Source organism: Sciurus vulgaris, assembly GCF_902686455.1.
Source record: "Sciurus vulgaris genome assembly, chromosome: 8".
Lineage (NCBI taxonomy): Eukaryota > Metazoa > Chordata > Mammalia > Rodentia > Sciuridae > Sciurus > Sciurus vulgaris.
Window position 1 is genome coordinate 36,947,658 of NC_136468.1, and position 13,656 is coordinate 36,961,313.

Here is a 13,656-nt window from a genome sequence, read left to right on the forward strand (position 1 = left end):
AAGAGCAAGTTTTAAAGTTCTTTGAAACTATCAAGACATTTTAAGAAGCCAAACACCTGCTTTATTATTAGAGGTTGGTCATTTTCCCAGATTAACTGACCACAAGAAAATCTATGCCAATATCAGCAAGTCACACATGTTCCAAAAATAATTTTGGACTTAAGTCTGGCTTCAAGGTACAGGTATGTAAGTCCATGTGATTTATATTGTTAATACTTTCATACTTGAAAACTTAGAAACAGAAATATTAGTTTTTTTAGCATTAGAAAAAAGAGAATATGAAGAAGATGAAGGATGTTGGGTTTATGAAAAAGTGATTTCATGCTACTTATCAAGTGATAGAAAAATTTATGTGGCACCTCTGTAAGTGCTAGAAAAACAAAGAATAAATCCCCATCTCATATTTTTAAAAAATACATTTCTGAACAAGCAATAACTCATGTATTTATCAATGTTGAGTTTTTAATAAGTTAAAACTAGTTTGAAATGTTTTTATTCTTTTTTTTTTTGCGGTGCTGGGGATTGAACCCAGGGCCTGTGCATGCGAGGCAAGCACTCTACCAACTGAACTATATCCCCAGCCCTGAAATGCTTCTTATTGATCAATTACATATTTAATGCAATAAAAGCAACAATCAGGCTAAAATAAAATAAAACCAATGAACACATTTATGAGTTTTTAGAAAGTTTATTACGGATAATGAGGAAGACTCATGTCTTCCTCTTGCCCCAAATAAAAGAAATGACGTGTTTGCATTTGAAACTTTGATTCACTTTATCCAAAAGTTGTTTTTTGTTTCGGAACTAGGGATTGAACCCAGAGGTGCTTTACTACTGAGCTACATTCCCAGATCTTTTTATTTTTCATTTTGAGACAGGGTCTTGCTAAATTTTGGAGGCTGGTATCAAACTTGTTACCCTTCTGTCTCAACCTCCTGAGTCACTGGCATGGTAGATGTATGTCATCTTTCCCAGCTTTATCCAAAATTTGAATTTTTTATTTTCATGAAAACTCTCAATAAAAATTCATTTTGAAAGTAAACAATACTATTCAGAAATAAAGAAATCATGTTTATCACTTATACATTATTATAATTACATACTTTTGTATATATTTTGGCTTTAAAACTTGCCAAAAATATTTGATTTATTAAAATAGATATTCAATTAATCAATTATTTTGGGCTAGTCAACATATCTAAATGTTTAAAAAATTTTTTAAATACAAAGTATAACTATAAAGTCATGAGACTGATTGACCTTTTAAATTAACATAGTAAAATCTATATAGCCAAATGAGTGACAGTGCTTTAAAGTCATGATCATAAGTCTTTTCTAAGAATGCTACAAAGTTCTAACATGGTTTTGAAATGTCTTTTATGTCACTACCTTCAAAATGATATGCGCTCCATAATTTAATCATTTTCTTGATTTGCTTCCCAATAGTATTCCAGTTCAATTATCCTTTATACTCATCAGAACTGGTAATTTTGGAAAGATTTGTCATCTAGGAGGATATTCAAAAGACTTATTTCAATTTCAATGGTAGTTCTGAAATTTGAGTATTTATACACTTTTAAGATATGTAAATTATAGTAGTTACTCACACTGTAGACATTTATTGTACATTTATCATTCTGGAATGAGATTTCTAAAGTCATAGTAGCTTGTAAAACTAAAATAGGACTCTATAGTTCAAAACCAATAATGATATATGGTATTACAAAATCTATATTAGAGAATATCTTAAAAATTTATAGCTGTTTTTAATTAATGCATGTAGTTCCACAGCATAGACCCCCAAATTTCACAACCCTCCTGTAAATCTCTCTATATGAATCATTTAGTAGAAATTTATTGTAGGGTCAGAAATAGCCTTTATCATAAAATGTTATTAAATAGCACCAACATTATTTGAAAGTAAAATGAAACATTCATAGGAAAGCAGAATTAAATTTGCAGTTATAAGATTAATTTTGCAACTATAAGAGAGAAAGCATCTTCTAGACAAGATAGCAATTAGATATAAATTATCTTAAGATCAGTATCAGTCATAAAATGTTTCAGGATTTTGCTTAGAAAAGTTAGAAAGAAGAATCTCAAATTCCATTCATTTACATTCCATTCCCAAAGAGCTATATAAATGTTTACATAATCAAGACAGTACAATTTTATCAATAAAGTTACTTTGTGGGAGATACATTTACTTTTTCTATATATTAGTTCAACAAGATAACAAATATAATAAAAATGCTTTAAAGCAATTTGATTAGAGCAACATTTACATTAAGTACAAAATATACAGTAAAATGAAACAACTTGTTAAATAGGTCCATAGGTTAACAATATCTGAAAGGAACACATTGTTGTGAATCTATTTTCACATTTATTTATTATATTTGATAGTGATAGTTATCACTATATACTTTGCTATTTCAGTTTCTAGGATCTTGCTATTTGTTATCTCTAGGTAACCTTATATCTGTAAAAGTAATAGAAAAAGCATTACTCCCAGAGTAAAAAAAAAAAAATATATATATATGTATATAAGAAATTCCACATTTTATGAGCAGTTGTGTACAAAGGTATTGTAGTGTTTTGAGAGATGTGTTCCTTAATTATAAGCTCATCAGTATAAAATGTGTATTTTTTTTACTAAAGCAAGAACTGTCTCCCTTTAAAATTAAATGATGTCAACCTACTGTATGATTCTGGTTATAAAGTTAGACATGAAATTCTTGGCCGTTAATTAAAAAACTATTACTTGAAAAGATCTGTCCATAAACTGTTTCCAAATGCCGGTGCCCATCTTAATAGTTTTCTTAATTAGAACAGTTGAGAAATGAAGAGAACAGTAGTGCTTTTATGTTACAAAAACAAAGAAGTATTACAGTATCCAAATCTCCAGACAGCAGTCTAAGTGCTCAGTCCTTGCTCAGTTGCACATTGACAGAAGAGAAGCAGCGTCCTATGCTTGTATACAATGGGGCAATGATAACATCTGTCACACTCTTCCATATTGTCTGCACTGAAGGTAGAACCATTAGGCAGGTCTTTACAAAAGGCATTATAATCCTGGAATGGAGAAAGAGGAAGGTGTAAGGATTATTTGTGTTATCAAATAAGACCAATGACTCTTGTACATGCGCAAAAAGATACAATAAAGATGAAACTCACTTAAATTTGTTGAACAATTCAAAATTGTTCGCAATGGCCACAGTGATGAGAAGGACAAAAAACACGTGTCTTAAAAAATAAACAGGCATGTAGATGATACTACTCATACTCTTGCTAAATGCTATCTAAACCAGTAAAACACAAATAAACAGTGTATTTATCTTCCTGATCTCTGTCCCTTAGCCTGCCACGCTTTCCTAAGGTTCTACTTCCTGACTGCCTCTCCTGGGGCCTCATTCCCCCTCCTCCACCCCAGGACCAGGTGATCCTCCCTCTTTGTTCACCTACAGTCCTGAAACACACTTTCTAATCCTGAAATGTATCAAAAAGTATCATAAATAGATGCTTATATTTTTGGCTCTTCCTTCTGGAATATAAGTCCTTAAAGTGACTTGACCTTTCATAAATATTTGAGCAGAAATAAATTTTGCTTTCTGTTATGCTCTGGATTGTTAATTATGCTTCATACTACTGATTTTCATAGCAATTATACACCCTGAGAAGGGCTGTGTGGTGTAATTAAATTAGCCCTGAAATTAACGTTAGAACTCTTAGACAAGAAAAATGAGTCTTTTCTCAAATTACTCTTGTATGTCTTTTAAAAAAATAGCTTCAAATTCTTATGTTCCTCAGGATAGTGAATTTTCTATGTAATATTCTGAATGATTTTTTTTGTAGTGCTCTTTGAGCACAAAAGTGTGTGAATTCTTAGGCACTGCTGGTAGCTTCAATGGAACCTTTTTTATACAAAGGAGTAAGGTTGATTATCTTGGTTTGCTGTTCAAACGTGACTTAAAGGTTTGCTGCACTTAGCCCTAAGTGAAGGGACAAGCAGCAACTGTCTGATTGGTATATTTTTAGAGTACTAAATTATTCATATTGCCTAACTACCCAGACTGTATCTTGTGTTTTATCTGAAGTGCTAAATATTTGAAACAATCTTATAAGAAAACTATTTATGGATTATTTCAAAGTTTAGCAGTTGAGTAAAAACTTGAATAACGGCGACTTTTGACCTTTTATCTCATTTTGTTTCTCACTTGATATGTGGCCTTGGACATACACCACAAATAAAAGAGGAACTCTTACAGAACTGGTTATCACAGTAAGCACTTAATGTATCCTTGAGATGTTCACATGATGTGATCTATGTGAATAATAGGCCTGTTTTGAAGTCAGAATATATAAGGAAAACAACTAGGACAAAATAACCTTGAACTCATAAATTACTAAGATTGAAGTTCAGACGGGAAAGTTTCCTGACCAAATCTATTTCATTTAAAATATAATATACTTTCCACTTTTTCTCAGGCTAAAAAAATTTCTAGCCCCATAACTCTTTAGATCTCCATGTCCTCAAAAGGAATTAAGCACTGACAACAATGGACTTCAGTTCATGGGATATGATGAACTCATTTTATTTTCTTCAAATTATTATTCTCTCTTTTTGGATAAGAGAATCCAATAATCCTGGAATATGAAACTCAAATTGTGTTCTCATTATTGCAAATAGTTTTCTTCTAAAACTTTACACAATTTGGAATGACCCCAAATTCGTAGAGGCTCAGTGTGGCCAACCAGACCTTTCTGATAAAAAAATTTATAATGTATAAGCATATTTTTTCTTCCATTGGATAATCTGGCTGGAGGTCAGGGATCTTTATTCAGCTTTTATTAACTATAGTATCATGCAGACTCTACTGTCACAGAAATTTGCTATAGTTAAAAACATCTTCTAGAAATGAGATTGCTACCATTGCACTTTCATCAGTACAACATCTGTTTGCATTTCACCCCAGCAAAAATTAGATGTATAGATGGTCCAATCACATTTCTTTGGTTATGATCCACTTAAGTCCAATGACCTTATTTGCCAAATGACATCTATGTGTGTCCAACGGTGGCATGGAACCAAATTAATTCACTGGTCCTTGATGATCAGAACTTCGGGGCAAGGGTCCTATATCACTAGATTTCTGGTTTTTGTTTTTGTTGTTATTTGTTAAAGGAATTTGAAATCAAGCTGTGCACAGTGACATGCGCCTATAGTACCAGTTACTCAGGAGACTGAGGAAGGAGGATCACTTGAGACTTGAGGTCCAAAGCCAGTTGAGGCAACACAGTGAGACTTCATCTCAAAAAAGAAAAAAAAAAAAAAATCTAAAACCAGATGTGTGGTGACATTGTGACTTGGTTTAAAGCGCCACTAATGCATATTTTCTTAGCTTTGGACACCATCAACCTCTTAGTAAAACAATAAACAAGCCTAAAAAGGGAGAAAGAGAAGAAGAAAGCTTACCTAAATGGGTTTGCTCTTCTATACAGCCTCTTATCTGTCTGGTCTTGTCTTGGGAATGTAATCCAATAATGATAAATCTATCATTATTAGGCCTAAACTAACTAATTAGGCCTAAACTAATAATGATAAACCTATCATTATTAGGCTTAAACTAACATTTAAGCATTTTTATTTGAAACTACTCCTCTACTTACAATTATAGCTGCTTGATGACAAATGTATGACAGTTAAATATTAATGTTCCACATGAATATAATTTGAAAACAAGTGAAGTTAAATGATATTTTGTGTATGTGTGTGTGTATGTGTATGTGTGGCTAAAAGGGAGGTAAGTTGATGATTCATCAATGGAAGTATTACACAAAAAACACCTCCTGTTCTCCTGAGAGCCAGGTGGAGAGGGGCATCACTTAGTTAATTATAGTATTACTTGTATCTTTCCACCATTTAGTAAATGAAAACCTTTCTCTTCTTTTTTTTCCCCCCAATTCCTCCACAAAAGCTTTGAGAAAGCCTAGCTTTGTCAACTATAAATAGAATACTCTGCGTTTCCAAACAGCTTCATAACACACATTTTATAGTATGCTCTGTGTCACTCAGTTTTCCCTATTTTTGAAATGAAAAAACTGACATAGAAGTTAGGATGACTAGTTTTAGTTAATTAAGAATCCCAAATTTTGTGCTGATTTAGGCATTTAAAAAATACATTTGCATGTGAATATCAGAATATGAGATAACTATACATTTGGCCTTTGTGGCACATGTACAAAGGACAAGATCTTCATTTCTGTCAATCTTTTGGCACTTTCAAAGTAATGGCTTACAACCTTTCATGGTTAAATTGGAGTTCTTTTATTTATCTGGTGAATTTTTACTTCCTTTAAAGGCCTTTTTAGTCTTTCCCTCACAAAGCCTTTCCTGTTTCCCCCTGTTCCCCATTAGAGTTAACTGCATTCTCTCAGCATCCACCTCTTTACCTAGCCAGCAGCCCTGACACTCTGTGGGTGGCTGGAGGAAGATCCTATGATTAGTATCCAGCATAAAGTAAGCACTCAATAGATTTAATCTGTGGAACAAACCAGTTACCTAACTGACCAAAGAAATTGAGATAGAGATGGTAAGGAGGAATGAAAATAATCTGGTAATTTCTAACAATGAATATTGAGCATGTATTGGCATGTGACAATTTCACAGAAGTGGCAAAGAACCCCATGGAGGCCTTTGGGGGTTGCATGTTTCTCTAGGACCAACCCCCAGGGCACCAGTTTGACTGCTGCTGTGATATTGTGGATGATCTTCCTCTCCGAATAAAGTGGATATCCCAACAACAAAACACCTTTAAAAATTTTAAAAATGGCCCAAAGTTCTATGGTGCATTTTGAGTGTAAGTTACTCAGTACATCCTGTGGATGTCAAGTGGGTTTCCCTATTTCTGTTCCTTCAAACTATATGCTATTGATGATATTTATTTTTCACAAGTGAAAAAGTACTTTGATGGTTTTCTCATTGCCTTATTTTGCACCTTGAACCTGTTCTTGCCATTTGTCAGTAGTAGGATTGGAGCAGCCTCCACAGCGCTGATTTCCCTGTGCAATTGTATTGTCAGTGGCATTCTGCTCAGAGATCACTTTTGCTTACCCCAAGAACAGGTGGTGACTGAATAAAAGGCAAGGAAAGTAAGAAGAGTGTGCCCAGAACCACAGGCACAAGTCAGAACAGGACCCCAGAGCAGCCTGTAGCTGGAGGCGTGCTTGCAGGTCCTCACCTCCATACTCAGCTCAGCCTCATTCAAGTATGTGAAGGAAAATCACACCAGGGAAAGGGGCACATTCTTCTTCTAATTAAAGTCCCATCCCCAACTATTATTCTAAAGCAAGCACGCTGCCTTCCAGGGCCTGCCGGTTTTGCTACTGCTTTGAGAACAGAGGCGAGTTCTTCCCTCTGCAAATCGGCCTGGTAGAAAGGAAGCAGGGTGGGGGACGGTCAGGTGGCAAACAACATCACTACGTTGCAGAAAGCCGGTCCACCCAACGTGCCCCTTCTCACCAGATGTGCAGACAGCTGAGGGTGGCAAAGAGAATTCCCGCAGCAAAGGCCAAGGGAATGGCCAGGAACACGGTCAGGAACTTGTAGATCACGTATTTGCTGATTTCAAAGAGGGCATGGCTGCAGATCCACACTTTGTCGAAGGAGTGCGTAGTCACAGGCTCTGCGATCACATCTTCAAAGCCTAGCTGCGGAGGCAAGACGCAGGGATCCGAAATGTCACCCAATCTGTCGCCCCTGGAATGGCGAGCGTTAAGGGGCGGGAGAGGCAAGAAGGACCAACGTGGTTGAACTGTCCCCACCTTTTCTTAGGGTCACATAAGAATCTGTCTGAGGATTCCTGGCTACGCAGGGAGCGCGGTGGCGGTGGGACAGCACCAGGAGACAGGTCCTGGACTCTGCGTGGAGGACCCGCGGACGAGGGTGGGGTTGGGCGGGGCGGGACAGGGGCGCCCGCACGCGAGGCGGTGGGGTGGGGGACAAGCCTCCCGCCCAGGTTAAGGCCCGGCGGGAGCGTCACCTTGAGATGCGAATTGAGGCGGTGCGGGTCCCGGTCCTGGCCCGAGTCCACGAACTTCTCGGGGTCGGCGTAGTCGATGCCGCTGTGGTGGCTGTAGGCGTCGTCGTCCATGAAGAGCTGCACGTCCGCCTTCTCGGTCTCCAGCCCCATCGCGGCTCGGTGCGCGGCGGCTGCAGCGGGGCTGGCGCGGCGCGGCTCCCGGCCTGCGGGGCCTCCCCTTTCCGTCGCGCTCGGCCCCGCCCCGCCTCGCTCGCCTCGCCTCGCCCTGTGCTGCCCGGGCGGCGGCCGCTTCCCGCTGCCGGTTCTCTCTCCCGGCCCTGCCGGCCCGAGCCCCGCCCCGCCGCCTGGCCTGGGGGATGGGACTCGGCCTCTCCCGCTGCGTCCGGCCCGAGCGCCGGGAATCCTCGCAGCGAGTCACGTCCCTGCCCTGCCCTGTCCTGCCCTGCCCTGCCCAGCGGGACGAAGTGTGTCAGCGGGGCCAGGCGAGGAGGGCCTCCTGGCTACGTTTTCGGACGCCCAGACTGAGATGCTTAAGAGCTGGCAGGTTGTCTCAAGGCTATGAACGTGCTGGTTGCAGACGAGGGTATGATTAATGGTGCCGGAGGAGGAGGGGCTGTGCAATCAGAAGGTCTCCCTTCACCCCCTGCCTCTGTTTACTCCGCGTGTTTTGGCCCAGTTGTGCTTTAGAGTTTTGGTCTGTGAGAATTAAATGTTAATTCGTGAAAAACTCATATGATCCCTAACTCACAGTAAACTTCCAATCAGTGTTGCTGCGCTGCACTGAGAGGTGAGCAGCCACTACCCACCCGATTGTCAGCGGACCTCACAGGCGCATCAGCCATCCCAGTGCCCACAAAGAGTCTGAGCCTGCTGGAGAGGCAGAAGTGACTGAGTTGCCTGCTTGAGACCTTCAACATCTCCAGGAGTTTGTAACTTCGTATTCTAAGGGGAGGTCTGCGCTCATCCCCAAATTACAATTCTTAATTTTCCTTTGCAAATCCTGTTGAAGATGTCAGGAATTCCTAAGATGCAGATAGATCTGTAATTACCTATTAACGAATCACACTGCCACACTGACCATTCAGACGCTTTCAGAAGGAAAGCGTCTTTGTGTATGTTCACAAAGGTATGGTGAACTTGAAAGTGTGTTTGGGGAGGAAGACTTAGTGAACATTTGCTAAAAGCAAAATAATGACCCTAGTCTTAGAAGAATGCCTGCAGCTTGCTCAGAGCCCAAGACAGTGGGCAAGCAGTGTTGCCATTTTGGTGTGTTTGGAGCTGGCTGCACGTATCAAATCCCCTTAAGGGAACTGGAGTTGATGAATTACTTCTAAAAGAAAAAGATCATTTTTGGAATATTAAAATTAATAATAAAAATTACCAAAAGAGAAAAGATACTGAATGGAAAAAAAAAAAAAAGTCTTGGAGCCCAAATTCTGAATTTCTAATAACTAAATAAAAAAAAAAAATTACCTAAGTATAAGAGTGGTTAAAGTGGTGAATCCTGGGACCACCTTGCCACACATGATTCTGCCTACCCATTCCTATTTATTCCCTTCTTTCTTACTTTTCTAATTTTATTTGTGTTGGATTAAGTCTAAAGTGATGACCTAGGCATTCTAATTACTATTTTTTTGGTACTTCCCTTACCTCCTCCATTCACCCAGGCAGACTGATAACTGAGAATTGGATAACTTCTAGAATTGCTGCCCAAGAACTATTTTCCAAAGTGAATGGAGGACAGGAATCCTTGAGGGAGTTCCTAATGTCAATTACCAGGAAATAGAAGAGATAGTTTGTAGCCAAGTAACATTTGTAAAAAAGTTTTCCTCAAAACTATAATCTCAAATTTTAAGATATTTTATCCAAAGAAGAAAGTCATTCCTGTAAAGCTAGAGTGGGCCCAAGCAGTTACTGAAATTCTGGCACCAAGGTTTCTTGATCTCACTATATGGTTAAATAATACTTAAAGCATTTGAGTTAAACCACAGTTTCTCAGCCTTGATTCTATTGACATTTTGGGTCCGATCATTCTTGGTTGTGAGGGGTTGTCTATTGCACTGCAGGCTGTTTAGCAATATCCCTGGCTTCTATCCACTAAATGACAATCACACTCCCCAGTAAGGACAACCAAAAATGTTTCCAGACATTGCCAAATGTCCCATGGGGCCCCAAATCACCTTTCTCCTCCTTCTTTGGGCTGAGAACAACTAGATAAGATACCACTGAAACACTTTCATGTGAATGGGAAAAATTAAACATTTATAATCCCATGCTTAAGATGAGGCTCTGAACTATGACACCAATTTATCAGAAATTCCAGAAGTTTTGAAAAAATTTTTAAGGATATTTATCTGTGCTGTAAAATTTTCAGCAGATAACTAATGATAACTAATTATCAAAGATGAATTGTGAAATTTCAATCCAGTGCTGATACTAATTATGGGATATTTATGCCCCATCAAGAGGCCAAAAAGAAGCACCTGTCAAGCCCTGTCTACTAGGAATGTTTAAATAATTATATCTGGAAAATCATGGATTTGGAACTTCTTGATCCATAAGATTACATCTTAGGGATATATAAAATTCAAGGGTTTTCCACAAACCTCAGTACTGAATAGCTTTTCTAAGTGATAGGCGATCTTAAGGGAGAAATCCATGGACTTAGAGGAGGAACCAGGCAGGTGCTTACCAGGTCCTTTAAGCATCTCTTCCCAGGCTTGTTTAAGGCCACAAGAACAAAACCGTGTGCTTTGTCAGAGGATGGGAGATGGTTGGAGGGTGAGGATTAAGTAAGGAAGAAATGAAAAGATGCAATGATAAAGAAGAAGCAGGGAACAGGGAATTATGCAAGCAATAGGCAAATCCCCCTATGCCACAGAGTGGCTCATACATGAAACTACAGGTGTCTCTGAATTTGTCAAGTTTTGTCCCCTGCCCCACAGTATAAAGGAGCAGATAAGAAATGTCTGCTATTAAATTTATTCAATAATCAAGTTTGTGAAGTGGTGCCAGGTAGTCATGTTATTTAATAAAGTTTCTTCAATTTTTTCCCTGCATGCCACTTGTCTTTTTATCCACATTCTGTGTAAGATAAGCCTTGCACCAGTGAACCAGGAATTTCTAGTTTAATATTAAGGCACAGTAGCTTGTTTGTAATTGATGCCAATTTAATCTTTTGGCTGTTTCAAATAGCACTTCCTCTGGCCAAAAAAAATCTCTTCATACACAAGAATTTGCAGAATTACTTGGGTTTGGGAATGTTTGGCTATTAGAAATAGAGGGGAAGGTAAACTCTTAAAAAGTCCCTATTCATTATTAGAGCTAATGGACTAGTCATTCCATTCTCATTCAAAACATTGTATGACAATTATTTTAGATTTATCTTATCCAGTTTTTCATAAGTAAAGGATGTTCCTGTTTAAATCTTTTGAGAATCCCATTGATTTCTGGAATACTGTATATATAAATAAGACATCTCTATAGGACTTGACATTTTATCTTTCTGGAACATGAATTAGGCACTTATTAACTTTTGGTGAGCACTAACTTTCAAGTTCAATTCTTAATAACTACAGCTTCCTCTCTGTTCATATGGGAACATAATTTCAGAGTTAAGTGCTTTCCAGACACCAATTGAAATGTGTACAAGATTACTTGTTGCTAAAACAACTGACCTAGTGGTTATTTTCTTGATTTGGAATTTGATTTTGGACAACAGATTATTATAGCTCAATTTGAAGCCTTTGTGTTCTGTAGTAGTTTTTCTTTTTGCAAGTTTTATTCTACTTTCATTTAAAGTAAATGCCAACTTTTAAAAATAACACAACTGATCTACATTAGCCAAGAGAGAAAAAGGCAGGGAAGATTTTCTTTTAAAAACAAGTTTTAGCCTTATTGCATATTTCCAGTAAAAAAAAATGAAGACAAAAGTACAGAACGCCTTCCACCTGGGTTAGTGAATGTGTTAGTGTCTATCAGGTAGCCTTTAGTATTTGAGAGAATAATTTGTGAGAAGAGCTAAAGGGAAATTCACAGAGCAGATGGAATACTGGGAAGCTGCCAAGGGCCTGGGCAGAAGAATTTTTAGATTATATTTTCCTATCAATAAATATCTGGGAAGAATTTTGTTTCCCGAGAGTTTACTAAAAAAAAATGTTTGTCTATTTCTGTTCCATGGTGACACAAAACTGTAAGGCAAATTTCTACAGTACATAAGGGCATAAAATAAATGAGTCAATTTAGGTGCCTGTATTCATTCTTTTTTGGGCCACTGGAGCCCAGTGAGGCTCTTGCTGTTTGCCAACTGCTTATTAAATTCTTAATTTCTTGAGTAGAACAGCCTGAGGACTAGATCCAGAGGTAGATAACAAAGAAGTTACTCCATCAAATACATTATACATCTGGGCATCCTTAGTGTCTGAATGAGGTAATGCTTCTTCAGTTATACAATTAGTGAATGGATAAACATCTTATTTCAAAAGCAATTTTAGTAGATGTCTGCATTTTCTTCCAAAAAGGAGGAGAACCCTTAGAAGTTTTTAGAACATTTTCATCATACTAATAGCTTCAAAAGAAACTACATACTTTTCATTGCAATAGGCACCATTTTTTATAACTTCTATATTTATGTTGGTATCTCACTTGGGAAATAATAACAATTAGTTTTCAAATATAGTGACACCCCCCCCCTTAATAATAGTGGATGAATATAAAATTCTGATTGCCGCTTATCAGTCTATGTTCATTCATACAATTACACATTTAACTAAAAAGTAAGTCTTTTCCTTTTATAAAACTATTGTGGTCTTTGGAAACTCTTGGATAAACAAGTTGCTGGAAATAAACTTAAGATAGTAAAACACTGTGGTCCTGAAAAACTGCACACTACTTTATTTGGAAATAGTAGAATTTGCAGAATGTAGCTGTAAAGGGCAGGCTACTCAAATTACTTGGTTCTGAAGACTTTTACTATGAAAGCAAAGTATTTTCTGAAGGAGTAGAACACAAATAGCTAAATGTTTGGGACAAAAAATAGAGTTATTATTTTATCATTTTTGAAAAGCCTTTCCAATTTCACTGTTTTTGTATTGCAAGTCTTTTCCATTTAAAAACATCACATAATAGAAGAAATAAGAGGTGACAAAGGAATGACTGATTGGTTTTAATTATTTATAATTATAGGATGCCGAAAGACTAAAACCCCGTAGTTTCCAATAAGGTGTGGAATGACGTAATAAGGTATTAAAACCTACTCTAGAAATCCACATTTATGCCATGGATCTAATTTACCTCTAAAATTTTTCAATGTTTTCTTCCTGCCAGGAAAAGTGTTTGCATGATAGAAATGTTTCCTTTTTCTTCTTCTTTCCTCCCCTGACCTCTTCTTTCTTGCTTGCTCCTTTTTCCAGTGTTACTTATTCAGTCACAGTCTTGCTCATTCACATTATCTCAGATCTGGAATGAACTTAGAGGTTCTACACCAATAATTCACCCATCCATGATTCTTCAAGTATATAAATAGGCTCTGCTGGAACATTTTATCTAGGAGAAATTAGCTTATAAACCACTCAAGTATCATTTTAAAAGAAAGTTCTTCATTATTTTTGGCTAA

General features: G+C 37.5%; 1 protein-coding gene across 1 annotated transcript; it reads right to left on the minus strand.

Annotated features, from left to right (window-relative positions):
- Positions 1 to 668: 668 nt before the first annotated feature.
- CAV2 (caveolin 2) lies at positions 669 to 8,247 on the minus strand. Its single transcript, XM_079150537.1, has 3 exons — positions 8,043 to 8,247; positions 7,523 to 7,710; positions 669 to 3,075 (listed from the first exon to the last, which is right to left on the minus strand). The coding sequence occupies exons 1-3, from the start codon at positions 8,190 to 8,192 to the stop codon at positions 2,925 to 2,927; spliced, it is 489 nt and encodes a 162-aa protein (XP_079006663.1). The 5' UTR covers positions 8,193 to 8,247; the 3' UTR covers positions 669 to 2,924.
- Positions 8,248 to 13,656: the final 5,409 nt, after the last annotated feature.